General features: G+C 43.5%; 1 protein-coding gene across 1 annotated transcript in view; it reads left to right on the top strand.

The window, feature by feature from the left end:
* The window catches only part of A2M (alpha-2-macroglobulin), a 43,105-nt gene extending 34,736 nt beyond the window's left edge, over positions 1-8,369 (top strand). Inside the window, exons 28-37 of the mRNA XM_058655762.1 lie at positions 23-97; positions 534-714; positions 1,571-1,779; positions 3,382-3,600; positions 3,753-3,880; positions 5,340-5,430; positions 6,392-6,460; positions 7,296-7,398; positions 7,862-7,903; positions 8,235-8,369. Coding sequence (XP_058511745.1) covers positions 23-97; positions 534-714; positions 1,571-1,779; positions 3,382-3,600; positions 3,753-3,880; positions 5,340-5,430; positions 6,392-6,460; positions 7,296-7,398; positions 7,862-7,903; positions 8,235-8,251 — 1,134 coding nt within the window. The 3' untranslated portion in view covers positions 8,252-8,369. The remainder of the gene's footprint in view (positions 1-22; positions 98-533; positions 715-1,570; positions 1,780-3,381; positions 3,601-3,752; positions 3,881-5,339; positions 5,431-6,391; positions 6,461-7,295; positions 7,399-7,861; positions 7,904-8,234) is intronic.
* The last annotated feature ends 11,308 nt before the right edge of the window (positions 8,370-19,677 follow it).

Raw genomic sequence — 19,677 nt, 5'->3', positions numbered from 1 at the left:
TCTCCCTCTCTCATGTTCACAGGGAGGGGTAGATGATGAAGTGACCCTCTCTGCCTATATTACAATTGCCCTTCTGGAGATTCCTCTTTCAGTCACGGTAGGTCCTACTCCACCCACCTGTTGAAAGACAGTTCTGGAAACAACAAATCCATTGATCTGCTGTATGAAACACTCTCCAGTTCAAAGCTATTACTGGCTTTCCTTTTAGATGATCCCAAATCAACAGAAAATCAGGCCAATCCATTAAAAAAGATTTACACTTTTCTAGCAATATCCTTGGTTTATGTCTTCCCTGTCTTCAGCTTCTCCTTAGAAAATTCCCAAATGTATGGTCTCTATTCCTCCATTTTGAAAATGAGAATGGCCGATAAAAATACCATGCTCTCCATCCTCAAGATAGAGGTCAAATGCATTTTATTTCAAATGCATTTTAAAAATGTCTTTCCCTCCTGTGTTAGGCTCTGTGTGGTTTCCAGGGGTGGTTCATACCCCAGTTCACAGAGCTCAGTTCCCTCTTTGTACTCCTTTCACAGCACCCTGTTGTCCGCAACGCCCTGTTCTGCCTGGAGACAGCCTGGAATTCTGTGAAAGATGGAGCCCAAGGCAGCCATGTCTACACCAAGGCGCTGTTGGCCTATGCTTTTACCCTGGCAGATAACCAGGAAAAGAGGAAAGAAGTCCTCCTGTCCCTTCATGCAGAAGCTGTGAAAGAAGGTGAAAGTACACCTGAGATTTTTTTTCCCCTCACCATATACTCTATAACAAGAATGTTACAGAGTTACTCCATAGCATAAAAGGTCCTACTAATGAGAGTTTCCTAAAGGGGTGCTTGCAGCTCTACTTCATTGATGTTCACTGCTGTACAATCTATTACGTTATGTAAATATGTCATAATGACCATGGAGTTTCCCCTAATGGATCATTTGTCATTATTTATTTCTTTATTATTTATTTATTTTGATGGTTACAAAGCCATCCCTTTGTGCAAGTTTCTCCGAGTTATACTTCAAGGTGCATGGTGACTGATGAGGAAGCTAAGCACATCTCCCCCTCTGCCAGACATTGTCAAATTGATCTCCAAAGGGCAGCTGGCTACCCATAAGTGTGCACATTAGTTCCTACCATTTCACACCCATGGCAGCCTTTGGTATTGTATGAATACTGCATTCCTTTCCAACCTGATCAATGTGAAACCCATTATGTCATAGAACTGGATTTTCTATGACATACGTTAGGAAAGATTTAAAGGAAATTCAGTAAACTTCAGATGAGTTCTGGACAATGTCAGAAATATGGATTAGCCACATTCATGATAGAAGTGACTTTTCCTGCCCCCACCTCCTGCTCCTGCAAACACATTACAGCAATTATTTACAAACAGAGATGATCAAAGGTTTCTGACTCTGGCACTGCTTGCCATAGTTGGGCAGAAATCTAGCAGGGTCAGATTTACATAAAAGAAAGGCATTAAGTAAGCTTCAGGAGCTTATCCCTGATAAACTCATCATAGTGTCAGTTAGGATTCTTTGAATATAGAATCACTTGCCCATGTCTGTTTCTCATCCTGAAGGTAACTCCATCCATTGGGAGCGACTTCAGAAACCCAAGACATCAAACACCAAGGCTCCCTCTGCCGAGGTGGAGATGACAGCCTACGTACTCCTGGCCTACGTCACAGCCAGCTCCGCCCTAGTCTCTGAGGAGCTGGCTGCTGCTACACTCATCGTACAGTGGATCAAAAAGCAGCAGAACGCCCAGGGCGGCTTCTCCTCTACCCAGGTCTGTGATTTATCAGAGCTTTTCACTTCCTCTTCAAGTACCATTCTGTTAGAACAAGACAGAAGCACATAGAAGAAGGAAAAAATGAGAGTGGCAATGACTAAATGAGGAAAGGATGATTAGAATTCTGGAATAATGAAAAATAAGAAAAAAAACTTAAGTCAAAGAGGACTTTAAAAAATCCCTGGAATTCTGGGATCACATCCTTGTGTTATTACCACGGCTTTTATTTAACAAAACAACTCCACTTCTCTGAAATAGTAGCAAGGCACCAGAATGAAGAAAAACAGTTTCCATTCTTCTGGAAGCTTTTTTGTTTTATTTTTAAGAGTTATTCCTCTTTATTTGAGATCAGATTTACAGAAAAAAGGAGAACCTGAAAGAGAATTTTTCAATCCACTGGTTCACTCCCCAAATGGCTAGAATAGCCAGAGTTGAGCTGATTTGAAGCCAGGAACTTCTTCCAGGTTTCCCACCTAGGTGCAGGGGCCCAAGCTTGGGCTATCCTCTGTTTTACCATACCAAAAGTAGAGAGCTGGTTTAGAAACGGAGCACCTGGGACTAGAACCAGTGCCTATATGGGATACTTGAAGGTAGAGGATTAGTCTGCTGAGCCACCATGCCGGTCCCCATTCTTCTGGATGTTTTGAGTATCTCTCAGCCTGTTCGCAGGAACTCTACTCAAAACCCAGCATTCTCTCTTTGCAACTCTCTTTATTCTCAAGTCCCTTTCAACTGCCATCTTTTTCAAAAAAGTTTATTTATTTGAAAGGCAAATTGGCAGTGAGTAGGGAGAGAGGGAGAGAATCTTGCATCTGCTGGTTCACTCTCCGAATAGCTATAAGAAGCAAGAGCCAGGACTGAACTAAGCAGTAGTCGAGACAAAAACTACAATCTGGTCTCCCATGTAGAAGACAGAAGCCTGTCTTCTTAACCTACCTTTTTCCCCCAATTGGAAAAGCAGATATACAGAGAGAAAGATCCATCCACCAGCTATAATGGCCAGAGCTGAGCCAATCTGAAGCCAGGAGCCAGGAACATTCTCCCAGCTCTCCCACACAAATACCAGGATTCCAAGACTTTGAGCCATCCTCTACTGTTTTATCAGGAGCTAGATGGGAAGTGCAACAGCCCAACTCAAACCGGCACCCATATGAGATCCCAGTGGATGCAATGCAAGGATTTAGCCACTAGGCTATTGGGCTGAGCCTGAACTTAAGTCATCTTTTGCTGCTTTCCTAGACACATTAGCAGGCAGCTGCACACGAAGCAGAACAACCAGGGGTCAAACCAGATCTCCCACGGGATGGTAGTATTGTAGGCAGTAGCTTTTCCTGCTATGCCACAATGCCAGCTCCCTAACTGGCTTTATGTAAAGCTGACACATTTCATTTTCCTGTGAGGACCTCTTCATCTGCAAACCTCTTCATCTTTATTGCAGCATGAGCTGTCTTTGTTCACTTGCCCTCCCAAGCCTAGCTACATATTCGTGTATTTAAACAAGTCACCAGTATCACACACAGGAAGTTTTATCTTTGGAGAATCTGTGTGGACGATGGCAGGTTTACATGCCTGAGTGTGTCTTTCCTTGATCTCTTCCAGGACACAGTGGTTGCTCTCCAAGCTCTGTCAAAATATGGGGCAGCCACTTTCTCCAGGACTGAGTCAGCTCTAGAGGTCACCATCCAGTCTTCGGGGACATTTTCCAGAAAATTCCAAGTGAAAAACAACAATCGCCTATTACTACAACAGGTCTCCTTGCCAGAGATACCTGGAGAATATAGTGCAATTGTGAAAGGTCATGGATGTGTCTACCTGCAGGTGAGTCTTGGGCAGATGAAGATGGAGGGACTGGGACACCCTCGCTCAGTGACAAGTCCCATTCAGTACACAGTGGGGCAAATGCAAGAAGGAATAGGGGGAACTGAGAGAAAGATAACCAGATTGTTTTATTTTTTTTTCATATCTTCTAGACATCCATGAAATACAATGTTATTCCAGAAAAGGAAAATTTCCCATTTGCTTTACAAGTGCAAACTGTGCCCCAAACTTGTGATGGACCCAAGGCCCACACCACCTTCCAGATCTCTCTGAATCTCAGGTAAGACATTATAACACTATCAGTTAGTCCAGAAAATAACAAGCAATGTTGCTGAACATCACCAGGTAGAGCAGAATGAAGGTTAATATTTGCATCACATTTGTTGAAAACACAAACCAGTTGATACAACAGAGTTTCTCAGGGTTGGGGTTTAAATTTTCTGCGCATTCTCTGGAACCTATTACTATTCACTCCCATCATTTCAAGGTTATGAATTTCCATCAATAACAACTAAGTTTAAAATACTACCCCTAGAACTTGAATTCTCCCTAATGCAATGAAAGTTTCCCTATGCAAGAAAGAGATAATCTACTAAAAACCTTGAATAAAGCCAGTGGCTTGGAAACTAGAATTCCTAATGGAAATAAACAAATGTCAGATTACATAAAAGATGATCAATCTAGGAGAGAGAGAAGGAGTTATACACAGTAATATATAAAAAGCTTACCAAAAATGTTACCGATCCATAAAAACATAACTTAGTTGGGGGACCTGTTCAGGAAGAAAGTTAAGATCAAGTGTATTTGCTGATAACTGAGAGATTAAGAGGACCCTGGTCCATACCTCACTTAAAACTCTGATCCTGACTGGAAATTTTGATTCATCAGGTGTAGAGCAGGACTCTGTGACATTAACAGTATCTGTAAAAAGTATAATACACTGTGGGCCCGGAGGTGTGGCCTAGCGGCTAAAGTCCTCGCCTTGAAAGCCCCGGGATCCCATATGGGCGCCAGCTCTAATCCCGGCAGCTCCACTTCCCATCCAGCTCCCTGCTTGTGGCCTGGGAAAGCAGTTGAGGACGGCCCAATGCATTGGGACCCTGCACCCGTGTGGGAGACCCGGAAGAGGTTCCAGGTTCCCGGCTTCGGATCGGCGCGCATCGGCCCGTTGCGGCTCACTTGGGGAGTGAATCATCGGACGGAAGATCTTCCTCTCTGTCTCTCCTCCTCTCTGTATATCTGGCTGTAATAAAATGAATAAATCTTTAAAAAAAAAAGTATAATACACTGACAGGTCTCTGGCCTGCTGAAGTGAATATTTTCAAAAGCTTACCTAGGGGCTTGGCATGATAGCCTAGCAGCTGAAGTCCTCGCCTCGCAGGCACCAGGATCCCATTTGGGCACCGGTTCTGATCCCGGCAGCCCCGCTTCCAATCCAGCTCCCTGCTTGTGGCCTGGGAAAGCAGTCAAGGATGGGCCAAAGTCTTGGGACCCTACACCCAAGTGGGAGACCCAGAAGAAGCTCCTGGTTCCTAGCTTCAGATCGGCTCAGCACCAGCAGTTGCAGTCACTTGGGGAATGAATCAATGGACAGAATATCTTCCTCTCTGTCTCTCCTCCTCTCTGTATATCTGACTTTACAACAAAAATAAATAAATCTTTAAAAAGAAAGCGTACCTAGGAATAGAAAATATTAATAATACAGAAACAGTAAGCTTATTTCTTCCCTTGATTTGCAGTTACACTGGGAGCCGTCCTGAGTCAAACATGGTCATTGCTGATGTGAAGATGGTGTCTGGCTTCACTCCCTTGAAACCAACAGTGAAAATGGTAGGTTTACTATAAGCCAAGAAACTCTGTTTATTTTACACTTTGTATCTTCTTAGACTGAGGCTGTTGTCATATTAAAATATTAAGTCAATGCCTGTCAAGGCCTCCTACTTCTCCAAACTCAGAAATGTAATGTTTGAGTGCCTTTTGTATAAGTGTCCACTACATGCCCAGAACTCTGCCAGGAGACATGACTACTACTTGGGAAAATGCAGCAGACTTCCGGTTTCCTGGAGTTTAGAATCTCATGAAGAAGATAAAACGTGAGGCTATCTCGGTCACGTTGGAAGTTAATTTCCCACTTTTGGTACCAGCATCCCATATGGGTGTCAATGCAGTTCTCTGCTAATGACCTGGGAAGGCAGCAGAGGATAACTCAAGGCTTTGGGATCCTACATCTACAAGGAAGACCCAGAAGAGCCTCTTGGCTCCTGGCTTCCAACCACTGGCCACTGCAGTCATCTGGAGAATGAGTCAGCAGATGGAAGATCTCTCTCTCTCTCTCTCCCTCTCCCTCTCTTTCTTTTTCTGTAATTCTGTTAAGTAAAATAAACAGACCTCTTTTAAAAATAAACTATGAGAATGAGCAAGTGAAAAAATATGAAAATGACTACTGTGCTAGGAGATTAAGTTAAATCAAGCAAAAAATGCATGAAGAAATAGAATGGGAATTGAATCTTAAATATGAGTATCTCTTAAATTTAGGATATTGAACTATTATTTCTTCAGATAAATCAACTTTACGTTTAAGTCCTATGCCATACTAATATTGAACCCTTCATTCAAATTGCCTTTTCTTTTTAACTTTTAAAACATTATTATGTCTTTCCTTGCCCAAAGAATTTGAAAAAATTATAATCTCAGGCTTATTATAGCAAAAAGAAAATATATTTTTCTAAGTATCTTTCAGATGTTTGATAAGTACACTTATTAATATTCATGATGTCTGAATTGCCTTCAGCTGGAAAGATCTAACCATGTGAATCGGACGGAAGTAAGCAACAACCATGTCTTGATTTATCTGGATAAGGTAAGAGCCCATGAGTACCAACATAAAACTTCAGTGTGAGGATGCGTCTCAGGGACTCCCATGGGAAGTTAAGGAATGCATAGTGGAGACTTCTTCACGCCAAAAACGTGGCATTATAATATTAAATTACAAAGAAAGTTCTGTCTTTTAAATATTCATATTGTGGGTAAATTATTACACTGATGGGATATAAATGTTTCTAGGACCCTTGAGCAAACAATTCTTTACAAAATGTGTTCATTATATTCACAAATTATCTTGAAGACATAAATCAATGCCAGGACGTCACCATGGTGTTCTCTCAATTCTTACAACAGCAGTTCCATCAATAATGTAAAAGAAGCAATACTGTCCATCTCCACAAGGGCTTGGATCATAAAATAATAAGACTGGTTCACAAGTAAACCAACCTGATCTTACAGATATGCGTGCTAGCAAAGTTTATTCACTCCTAGATTGGTGGGAACTGTATGTTACAAACTGCAATGATCAGCCTTTCATATAAGTCTTTGAGACTACAGAAGTATTTCCACAAGCTACAGAAGTGATATTGTGTCAGATCTCTGGATACTTGTAAATAAACATAGCTAGTCAACCACTCAAAAACATGTATCATTGACTCTCTAAGACAAAAGATGCATGTTGGCAATGATGAAGGCTTTATGAGATGTATTAGAAGTTATTTGGAGAATCTCCTGTACAGTCTGAGGGCCTTATGTGTCATTTTTAAAAAATCCCACAGTAGACTGTTAATTGATAAAGTTGTTTTATCCCAAACAGGTGAAGACTTCAATTTATGCAGAGAAAGAACAAAACTTTTTTTCTTCTTTTTCAGGTGTCAAATCAAACTGTGAGCTTGTCCTTCACGGTTACACAAGATATTACAGTCAGAGATCTGAAACCAGCCATCGTTAAAGTCTATGATTACTATGAGACAGGTGAGTATGAGTGAATGTCACATAGAAATTAAAGTCTGGTCACAGAATTTTATATCGGAGGAATGTATTGGGTTTCTCATTACATTAATTCTCTTATCACTTTCTTCTGTCTTCATCAAGCCTGATTCCCCATTTTCTACTGTCTATACATACATTATAGAAATTACCTAGATTGTGAATATAGCCACCACTGTGGCATCTTTTTCATCAGATAAACTGACTATAGGAAAATATGAGATTTGAGTAAATATAAGATCTGAACTAACTGTCGAATATAGGGGATAGAATAAAACAGAGTGCATTTGAAAGGATAATATAAAACAGCAGTCAGAGCATCAAATGAAAGATATTAGTGTTTCTGATGGATTACACTTATTTCCACAACAAAGATTCCTCCAGTGACCAATATCCCGCAGTTATCTGCTTTCCCTCTCAGACAACACAATGATTCTTATCTTTTTAGATGAATTTGCAATTGCTGAGTACAGTGCGCCTTGCAGCAAAGGTAAGCGATTCTCACACTCTCAGACGCAATCAAGAGATCCTTTGGCTTTGTTCCCATTTATTATCTTCTCAAAAATTCTGATTAACTATTCTTTTATAGATATAATGTTGCTCATGGTGCATATTATTATAGAAAAATGCATTTATTGGAGAAGACTAGTGATTCTGTCAAAATTCAGAGGATTAAGTGTTCCTGCTGAGTAATAATATATCATAGAACTCACTTACCACTTTGGGGGTTTCCTTAGTCACCTTGCTACACAGAAGGTGTAGTCTCTGCTCATGGAAATACAAGTTCAACAGAATTTTTTTTTCTCTTTCCATTACCACAGAGAGTGGAAATGTTTGAAGACTGTATCAATGACAAGTATTTGGTCAGTGTCCCTGTTCTCAAGACATCAAGGAAGAAAGTGTTTTTGTATCTCAAAAGATCTAATGAATAAATCTTTTCTTTTTTCTGACTGGTCTATCACTGCTTCTTCATTTGTCCAATAAACATTTTATTTTACATTCCCATGTGATCCCCGATAGAATACTAAAATAAAAATGCCAAAAGTAAAAATTAAAATGCATAGCAAAAAGGCTGAGGGACTTCAGAAGGCAAATGCGTCACAAGCGTGCTGGTACAAGTTTCAGGGGGAAAGGAAAATACTGGACAAAGCATGGTAAGAGCACAATTTTGTAAGAAGTCAAACTGAATTTCTGTAAGAAACACAAAATGATTTCGCAAAAAATGTGTACATTCAAAGGAAATAATATATGAGTGTTATTTAAATTTCTCTGCTTGAAAAGCAGAGCAACAGAGAACAGAACAGAGGGACCTTCTGGCTGCTGCATCCCTTCCCAAGAACCCACCCACAGCTGAAGCTGGGCTAGGCCAAAACCAAGATCCCCAAACTCTACTCATTCTTGTCGGTTGGGTAGTAGTAACCCATGTACTTGGGCTAACAACTGCCACATCCCAAGGTTTACATTAACAGAAAGCTACATCAGATACAGAAAAGCCGAGACTCAAATGGTTGCACTCACATCTAAGATGCAGCCATCCCAAGTAGTGTCTTAGCTATGCATCAAACACCCTGTTTTAGAACTACAAAATAGTTCATAATGAGAGGCAGCATAACCAAATGGGACTCAATCTAAATTGGGAGTTGTGTATCCTAAATGAGACTGGAATTTGCCATTAACCGCACTAGTTCACCTTGGGTCTCTAAATGATCTTTTTTTTTGGGGGGGGGGGGCACTAAAAGGCTAGTACTCAACAGAAAGCAGATATAAGTACTGTAAACTAAATTAAAAGGGATGCTGAAGTTCAGATATTGTTCAGTGCTGTCTATCGGTTGGACAAAATAAAAGCATAAAATGCATCATTTTGGAGTGGATATTTGGCCGAGTGGTGGCGAGAGCCATTAAGATGTGTGTTGGGTCTGTTTTCTCTAACTACCAACCCCATATTCCTACTAGTACCGACCCAGGGAAGCACCAATGATGAAGCACCTGGTGGGATTCCTGTCCTCCAGGAGGGAAAGCTTCTGAACTGAATTCCTGGTTCTAGGCTTCACCCTCAGTCCAATCCCGGCTCTTGTGAGCAGTTTGAAAGTGACTCAGTGGATAGGAGTTCTTGTTCTCTGTCTCTCCACCTAAACTTTTGTGCAGGTTACAAGTTTTAACCTAAAACTTTTGTGCAGGTTACACTCTCAGCACCTCACAGAAACTAACATTAACTCTGACATCTGCGCTGCTCTGTAACAAATGAGGAAAGTGAGGCAGAGGGATATAGTTTTCCCAAGCACCTTAGCAAATGCATGGCAGAGCCAGACTTCACGACCAAGAGCAGCTCCCAGGTCCACACATCTCACCTCACACCTGCAACAGCTCCAGCCCACTTCAGACAAGCAGACCAGGAGAAAATGTGTTCCAAAGCTCAATCAACATTATACTTAGCTCTTAAGTACACACCAAGGGATGGAGAGAAAAAGAAGTCGGGGTATGGCTAAGAAAGCAAACCAACAAGATTATTATAATAAATCCGATCACTTAGTTCTAGTCCCTTTTTTTTTTGTTCGTACAGAAATCATGGCTATAAATGTAAGCCTGTTCAGCAATTTATAACTGTTGAACTATCAAAACCACTTGAGAAAGATCCTCGGAGCATGCCCCACATCAGGGACCTGGGGTGGGTGGGTGGGAGACTGGGTGGGGCTTCTCCCTTAAAATTCCCTTTTACATCAGATATATGAAGGAAACAATACAGAAAAAAATAAATAAATATAAAAAAAGAATAAGCCTGTTATAAAGCATTGGTGATATTATTTTCAACCAAGAATATTCATATCTGGAGTGAGAATTACAACCCCTTGCTTGTACCCAAAGAAGATAGTTTATCATCTAGCATAGAATTTTGATTGCTTATAGCTGTGCTTTTATGGACTGCAGGGCTCCTTCCTTCCTTCCTTCCTTCCTTCCTTCCTTCCTTTCTTCTTTTTTTATACATTTTATCAGTCTGGGTTCTGCAATTTTTGCTTAGCTGAACATATTATAAGAGTTACATACATGGTAAAAATCAAAGCTTGGCACAGACCGAAAAGAACCATCTTTTTCCGATTCCCAAGTTTTCGAAAACTTGCTCTTTTTTATTGCACTTGTACTTTTTGGATTGCACTATCTTCTCTCGTAGTTCTACTCTTGAACCCCAACTGCCACCCTACTTCTCACATAAGTCTTTGAATCTCATCCATCCTCCTCTCTTCCAAAAATTCTTTAACATCTACAGCTCCCCAGTCCATGCACGTATCCGATAAATTCTGGGTCGAATTTGTAGAAATCAAATTAAATTCATATTAGTTGGCAGGTGGTGCAGTCTTCCCCTCCCCCCCCCCGTAGCCCGAGGAGGGGGAAAAAATGCGCTGTTTGGCAAAGCCAAGATGCAGAGTTTGTTGCTTTGTTAGAAAAGATAAACCTTTGCGTCCAAAAGCCGACCCACTAATTTGCACAAATGTAAACATGGTTTTGAGTTTTACGGCGAAACTGTCACAGACTTCATAATTCAAGGTAAAGACCGGGGCACTGGATATCCGGTACTTGGCGAAATTTGTCCCAACCCGCCAAGTGCCCGCGTCCTGCCCGTGTCATGCCCCTCGGCTATGTCCCGGCTCCCGAGGACCCGTTCGGGAGCAGCGACCAGGCGGCTCCCTGTTGGAGAGGGCCAAGACGCCAGGAAACCAAGCCCGGGAAACCAAGCCCGGGAAACACAACTTGAGGCGTTGAACGGCTTCCGAATCAATCCCGCGGCCCATTGGCACCCCAAACAGCCCACAGACAGCGGGGTCATTGACTGTGACCGCTCAGCGCCACGCCTTAGGTGGTCATGCAGGTCCCCAAGGCGTCCCCAGGATGCCCAAAGCCCAGGGTCGCGGAGACACACGGGGCGACCCATAGACGCGCGCGAGGATGGCAGAGTGTCCCCAGCGACCCTGTCCGGCCACCCGCCCTGCTACGCCGCTTTGCCTGCACCCCACCACCCCCTAAGGAGTTCGTGGACAGCCAGCCTGCTGGCCTCCGCTTACCTTGGTGTACTTGGTTTCGAGGTTGGGCGTGGGCGACGGCAGGAGATGCAGCGACGCCATGAGGCCGCAGGGTCGGCTTTCACCTCACGGGACATCTCCGCCTTACTGGAAGTCCTGGTGGCAGGCCGAGACTGTGGCTAGGCCGCGGCCTGCAGAGCGGTGCGGACTGTGCGCACGGTGCGGAGCCGGAGTTGGTGCCGGGCCGGAGACGCGCTCGCCTGTACACAGGCAGGTGTCTCTTCTTACTGGACGTGAGGCCACAGGTGTGTCAGGGGGGAGGGGGCTGGGCCGGCCCACCTAAGACACCCCGGTTCAAAGCCCCCCCGCATTTACATAAAGCCCGCGCCTCGATGACCGGGCCCTGGAGCTGCGCAGCGGCGGCAGCTGGCTCAATCCCACCACACCCCAGATTCCGGCTGTCTGCTGGTCCACTCTGGGTCGGCGGGAGCCGCACCTGGGTTGCAGTAGGCCCGCCGGAAGTCATGGCCCTTAAGAGGGCCTAGGGCACGGTGCTGAATGAAGGGAGGTAGGGGACCCGAGCTGTCTGTGTGGAAAGCTCTATGGACGCGCACAGCCCAAGCCTCAGAGGGAGCGGTTCCCGGGCACTCAGAACGTCTCCCACCCGATCCGGGGGAAGCACTGACTCGCTGAAGACACTGGGGGCGTCCTTGGGCCTTCTCCTGCCGCTGAGGCTAGGGTGCACCTCAGCGCCCCCGCCTGTGCTTCCCACACACGCCCCCCTCAGAGTGACCCAAGGGAAGCTGGAGCAGGGGGTCTCAGCTCTCATGCTCACCAGTGGAAGCTTACAGGGTGAGGGTTTGGCCACTGAGCAATTGTGAGGAGCCCTGGGATACCATTTAACCTTTAAGCGAACAAAACAATTGTAAATCTGCCTTTCCAATAAAAATTAATTTTAAAAACCTCGAAAGAAAATGGTATCCCAATCTGCATTTTCTGCACTTGCAGAGTTGAAAACAGTATTTTTTGAAAATCATTCCATTTCTTGTTTTAGAAGCTGCATTATTAACCTATGAGATGTACTTTAATTGTCAAAAAAACCCCAAAACAAACAAAAAAACCAGATGAACCTGTTTGCTGATTTTGTTAGTGTCAACAAGGTTAAAAAAAATCATTCTTTCATTTTCTCAAATTTTTATGTGTTTGTTTATTTGAAAGAACAGAGTGACAGAAAGAGAGGGGGATACAGAAATCTTCCATCTGCTGGATAAATCTCAAACAGCTGAGAAGCAGCACAGCCGGGCGCCGTGGGGTCCCGAAGGAGGAAGAAAAGGGTCCCTGACGGCGGAGGAATCCTGCGTGGTGCTGACGCGGAGGGATTGGCTGCACCCTAACTTCCTGCGAGGTGCTGCGGCCCTGCACCCTCAGACGCAAAGAAGAAGCAGAGGAAGAGGATGAGAGGGAAGGCTGGGGCTTGGCACTCAGTGTGGTCTCTGGGTGTGGTGGGCAGAGGTGCCTCAGGTTGGCGCTGTCCTGCAAGGCCTGCTCCACTTCTGCCTTCAGGGCTAGTGGTTTTGTTTTTGTTTTCTTTTCTCTTTCCTTCCTTTTTCTTTCTCTCATCTTTCTTTTCTTTCCTTTCTTTTCTCATAATGCTGGTACGTGTTGGTGGGGTTCTCGGTGGTGTTTGTATGCAGCGCGAGCTGGTGGACACACTGGCCTCTCTCCGCCCAGGCCAGGCTTCCACAAAAAGCTGAGCTGCAACTTTCCCCCTCAGGATGGTGTCTGTACTGACCGTTATTTGGGATGGAGGGCTTATGAATATTCAATTGTGATGAGCACTGTTTGCTTAAAACAGTATTGTTCAGTTGATTTAACTAGGCTACCTGTATTGAGAATCAGTTGAGCATAAATGTTCAGTATTATTTCTGTTTTGTTGTATTGGATTGCAGTGGTCTTCCCCTAACGCCAATCCTAAGTCAGTTCATGGTTTCATGCATTTTTCTGTGGTTTTGATTACCTACAGCCAATTGCATTAAAATATTGCATGGAAAATTCCAGTATTAAGCGGTTTGTAAGTTTTTAGTTTTGTGATATTCTGATTAGTGATGAAATCTTACTTGTGTGGCCCTCTGTACTGTCTGGAATGGGATTTATTCTTTTGCCCCTGTTTAATATCCTTCTTAATTATCGGACTGGCTCTCACAGCATTCCAATGCTGGTAACCAGATATGCTTTTTTTTTTTTTTTAAAGATTTTTATAGGAAAGGCAGAGTAGTAGAGACACAGAGAAACATCTTTTGTTCACGGGTTCACTTCCTAAGTGGCCACGATGGCTGCAGCTGAACTGATCCAAAGCCCAGAGGCAGGAGCCTCTTCCGGGTCTCCCACGTGGGTGCAGGTCCCAAGGCTTTGTCAGGTTGCAAACAGGTAGCTGGATGGGAAGTGAAGCAAATGGGACATAAACTGGTGCCACATGGGCTCCCAACACGTGCAGAGCAAGGATTTAGCCACTGAGCCATTGCATTGGGCCCCCCAGATATTCTGTTATTTTACAAAAATGACCCCCCCCCAAAAAAATGATACTCTGCTGGCTCTGTCTTCAAACTAGAGAGGGTCTACCTAAAAAGCCGTTGAACTTGACTGGATAATAAGATGCTGAACTCTAGGTTTGGTATATGCTTGCAATGAGGGAATCTCAACTGAACTTGAACTGTGGTTATGCAACAAGGTGGAGGTATCCACCACAGGGGGAGAGTTTGGGGAGGGGAGGGGAGAATCCCAGTATCTATGAAACTATGTCACATAATACAATGTAATTAATGAATAAATTTTTAAAAATGAAAAAAAAATGACCCCAAAATACAACAGTAGTGATGTTGGCAATTTGGATATGCTCAAGAGAAGTCAGAATGTGTTTTCTCTCATAGGAAAAGTGAAATTAAAATAAGATTTTTAAAAAATCAATGGCTACATTCACCTAACTCTTGTCATAGTATGTTATTGTGATTATTCTATTTCATTATTTGTAATCTCATACACTACCTAATGTATAAACCAAACATTTGTAGAAAAAAAACTATCTTTCTTCTATTTCAAACATCGAATGGTGGTCTTGGAATACCTACTCTGTGTTGTGGGATTATTTGTTACAGTGTTCTGGAGTTCTTTTGGGGAGCAAAAACTGAAGAAAGTGATTTAAAGGAAAAACTCACTTTCCTCATTAAAAGATTTAATAGCATAGTCACGAACTCACAAACTCAGTTCTTTGCGTTAGTATCTGTGTTATTTCCTCAAAGACTTACCTTTTGTCTTTTTTCTAGGAAATGGGAGAAGGCAGATCAGATGTACAGGACTTAGAGTTTTACATTTGGTTCACTCCCCAGATGGCCCCAATAGCCAAAGCTGTGCTGATTCGAAGCCAGGAGCCTCTTCCGGGTCTCCTATGCAGGTGCAGTGTCCCAAGGCTTTAGGCCATCCTCCACCACTTTCCCAGGCCACGAGCAGGGAGCTGGATGGGAAGTGGGGCTGCCAGGCTTAGAACTGGGATCCATATGGAATCCTGATGCTTGCGAGGTAAGGACTTGAGCTGTTAGGCTACGGCGCTGGGCCCAAAGCAAATGTTTAAAATATTATTTATTTGAAAGGCAGAGAGGCAGCTAGCTAGATGATCCATTGGTTCAGTCCCATGTAGGTCTGCAGCAACCAGGGCTGGAGCAGCCAGAAGCTAGGAATGCTTGAGCTACCAGTTCTTTCCTCCCTGGAGGTAAGCCCCGGTGTGTGGCAGGGGACCAGGTATTTGGGTGCTGTCTTCCCAGAAACAGTAGAAGAAAACTGGATGGGAAGCAAGAGTATCGAAGGAGGCAAAGTGGCACTCCCGTATGGACTGCTGAGTGTCCTGAGTGGTAACTGGACTGGCTGTACCACAAAACTGGGCCCTCTGCAACCTTTCTGAAAAGGAAAATAAAATCTCCCAATCAGCAGTTTCCCTTCTGTTACTGTCATCACTGTTAAGATTGCAGAAAGATGTGATACAGTATTTTCCACTGCCCTGAGCAATTAGTCTGTTATGGGGCTATGATGGTGCAAAACCCAGATGACACAGCACACTGGCGACAGAAGCCAGGCTCACTGGTGTTGATCTTTTTTTCTTTAGACAGTGGGATCATCCTTGGATCGGTGAAAAGGGCAGCGTTTCAGAACTATCCAAACCACTTGGACAGAACCCTCAGAATATGTACACATGGAGACTCTGGGTTGATGTGAGGTGGCAGTTCCTCGTCCCTGGGTACTGGGATGTGTGGAAAGGCATGAGTGGTTCCCCCATTTGCCTCTTCCTTTCCCTCAGGAACAACAAGAAGAAATAAAAAATTTGGAATCAGTGAATTCACCCAATTTCCCCTAAACCTAGCTCCTTCACACTGTGATCAACCTGTAATCATTATTAAAAAATAAAATTAAAAAAAGAGATTTATTTATTTGGGCCCAGCACAGTGACCTAGTGTCTAAAGTCCTTGCTTGAAGGTGCTGGGATCCCATATGTGAACCAGTTTGTTTCCTGGCAGCCCCACTTCCCATCCAGCTCCCTGCTTGTGGCCTGGGAAAGCAGTCAAGGACAGCCCAAAGCCTTGGAACCCTGACCCACGTGGGAGACCCAGATAAGTCTCCTGGCTTCAGATCAGCTCAGTTCTGGCCATTGCGGCCACTTGGGGAGTGAGCCAGCAAACAGAAGACCTTTCTCTGTCTCTCCATCTCTCTGTATATCTGACTTTGCAATAAAAATAAGTAAATCTTTTTTACATAAGATTTATTTGTTTGAAAGGCAGAATTACCAGAGAGGAGGAGAGACAGAAACAGACAAAGATCTTCCATCCAGTAGTTCACTCTGTAGATGTCAACATCCAGAGTTGGGCTGGTCTGAAACTGGAACCAGGAGCTTCTTCTAGGTCTTGGGCCTCCCTCTGCTGCTTTTTCCAGGCTACATTGGAGCAGCCAGGACTCCAGGTGTTGCCACAGGTGGAGGCCTAGCCTGTCCATTATGGTGCTGGGCCTGGAATTGCTAGGACTGAATTAATATTTAAGTCTGGGGACTGGCATGGTAGCCTAGTGGCTGAAGTCCTCGCCTTGCACATTACGGGATCCCATATCTACACCAGTTCTAATCCTGGCAGCCCCGCTTCCCAACCAGCTCCCTGCTTGTGGCCTAGGAAAGTGGTGGAGGATGGCCCAAAGTCCTTGGACTCTGCACCCACTTGAGAGACTTGGAAGAAGCTCCTTGCTCCTGGCTTTTGGATTTGTGCAACTCCAGCCAATGTGGCCACTTGGGAGAGTGAATCAGCAGATGGAAGATCTTTCTGAATCTTCTCTTCTCTATATATCTGACTTTGCAATAAAAATAAAATTAAAAAGATTTAAGTCTTGTATTGGTGGCTAGGCTAGAATTGAGTGAAGGAAGAAGACTCATTTACTAAGTGGAATGGATATAAAATTCCAGGCCTAGCAGTAATAGGGAAGAAAGTTTGTCAGCATGATTGAGGAAAGGACTGAGTGATGAACAGCGTAAGAATACATGAAGAAGCTTGCATCTGCCAGAGTATTTGTGTGGTTGCAAATAGAGTAACTGTGACTGAAGACTGCAACTGATTTCTGAAGTGGGAAGCTGATGGAAGGAGGCTTCTGGCAAATTTGACAGTTCAGCGATGGATGCTGTTAACTACTCTGAGCACAGAGTAGGTCTTGCAGCGCCAAGGTCTGCAAGTTAAGAGACTCAAGCCTGCGTGTTAAGTCTCCCGACTCGAGCCTGATCCAACTAGGGTCATTTGGGAAATGCGACAACAGATGGAAGATCTCCCTCTTTCCGTCTCTCTAACTTTGTTTTTCAAATAAATAAACCATTTTTAAAAGATTTATTTATTTTGGGCCTGGTGCAATCTCACTGGCTAAATCCTCCCCTTGTGGATGTCAGGATCCTGTTTAGATGCTGGTTCCTGTCCTAGCCTTGTCAAACATGCTTTGATGGCAATACCCAGTTTATTGGCTTTGTGTTTTTAACCAATAACTAAGCAGGAAGTGGCAGATAGCTCGCACTGGCTGGGTCACTCCCAAGATGCCAACAATGGCTGAGACAAGAGGCAGGGGTTGGGAATTAATTCCCTGGTGGCTTCACATGTGGGTAGGAGGGACCCGACCACCTGAACCATCACCTGTGTCTCCCAAGGTCTGCATGGGTTTGGAAGATGGAGTCAGAAGTCAGAGCTGAGAATTGAAGCCACGTGCCTTCATGTGAGATGCAGGTGTCTTAACAGAGTTCTTAACCGGGGTCTCAACTACTATGCCAAATGCCCACCTCCATCCTTCATCCTTCATCCTCAATTTTCAACTACAAGACAACCAGCTAATTCTACCTGTGTATCTTTTCTTATTTTAGGTTAGTGTTAGATCTTTTTTTTTTCAATTGTCTGGTATCATAGGAAAGGAAGGTGTGTTTGGAATTTAGATGGAAAGGTTGCAATTTTCTGTTTCTATACTAACAAGTTTGAGAGTTTGACTAACATCTAAAGACTAAGCCACTGGAGAAAAGACTTTAAAATCTCAGAAGCCATGTATTGGAAAGACCTTCAGGGTATTAAAGTTTCTGGGACTTAGAACTGATAGAGTGATGATGACCAAGGAGATGGTAGATGCTGCAAGACATAGGGTAGTAAGTGATATATAGGCATAATTGTTTACAATTGAATATTATTAGAGTAGAGGTGAATGACCCAGAAGTAGTATTGAGGTGTGAGGATTCCTTCAGTGTCATTTATTGCCAAGAGATGAAAGGGGAATATGGAAGGTAACAAGTATCATTTGAGGCAGCTGCAGATAAGGAATTATCATCAGATAAGGGCCAGAGGTCAATTATTCTTTTCTGTGTTATGAAGCCATACTATTATAAATATCTGTATTCATAATCATTACACACTTGTGACTCCCTGTGCCATATCACTTGATGGTAATTCCAAAATCTAACAGATTTTTGCCTCTTTTTTTCATATTTCAGCTTCTCTCCAACACATCCTAAAAACCATAAAATTAAAAATATGTTAATTTGAAAAGCAGAGAGGAAAAAGATCAAGAGAGAGCTGCTCCTCTGAATCGTTCACTCCCCAAATGGTGCCAAGCCAGTTCTGATGCAAGAAGCCAGGAACTCCATGCTGGTCTCTACATGGTGACAGAGTCCAAGGTAATTGGGCCATCATACACTGCCTTGCAGTCATATCATCAAGAAGTTAGATGCAAAGCAGAGAAGCCACCACTTGAGCCAGTGCTCACAAGCAAGCTCTGGCTTCACACACTGCCTCAAAGTCAGGACTCCAATTTTAAAAGTCAAAAGAGATGGAGGGAAGGAAAGAGAATCTTCCATCTACTGGTTCCTTTTCTAGATCTAATCAAGGAATGGGTACCTGATGCAGTCTTGTCGATGGAAAGGAGCCAGGTTCTTGAATCCCAAAGTATGAATTAGCAGGAAGCTGTACTGGAAGAATAGCTGGGACTTGAACCAGACACTCTGATAGAAAGTGTAGAAATCCCAAGAAAGGGCTTAATGTGTGAGTAGTGAAAAGGACAAAGAGGGGGGATTGAAGCCTAGACCTTAGATTGTGCTGTTATTTGGGGCCTTGTGGCTGCAACTTCGAAGATGCTACATTGTATTGCTCCTGTTAGAGGCTTTTTTTCCTTAGAAACTTCTCTACACTTGAAGCTTGAAGCTTTTTTTTTTTCTCTAAAAATGTCTATCTAGCCCTTTGTGTAAAAAAAAAAAAAAGTAGTGAGGGAAAGTAAGGAGAAGGGGGAGAAGATCCAGCATTTACTATTTGTCTGATTGGCTGGTGTTTGAAACATTACTCCCAATGGTATAACCATGAGGCTCTTGGCACTCCTGATTTTTAGGTCTGGATTAGGGCTAAAGGGGAAGGCAGTGATCTCCTCTGGGCACTGTGATGAATAGAAAAGATTAGAATTTCTTCCCAAAATTGACCATTATATTAGAAGCCTAGACCCCTTCTATCCAGGATTACTGTTTCTCTTGTTCACTAAATGATAACCATTTCCTGATTCAGTCCTCACCAGGGTTTATTAAAGCTTTGCTTCCAGTGACCTAGAACAGAAGATATTCTGTCTTGAAGGGTCATAGTAATACCCTGGAAATAAAGATGTTTAACCTAAGAAGCTACACGTAGCATATAAAAGCAAAGGTCAGGCCAAGCAGTATGTG

The sequence above is a fragment of the Ochotona princeps genome, chromosome 27 (assembly GCF_030435755.1).
Source record: "Ochotona princeps isolate mOchPri1 chromosome 27, mOchPri1.hap1, whole genome shotgun sequence".
NCBI classification, from domain to species: domain Eukaryota; kingdom Metazoa; phylum Chordata; class Mammalia; order Lagomorpha; family Ochotonidae; genus Ochotona; species Ochotona princeps.
Note: the sequence above shows the minus strand (reverse complement) of the source record. Positions and strands in the feature narration are given on the sequence as shown.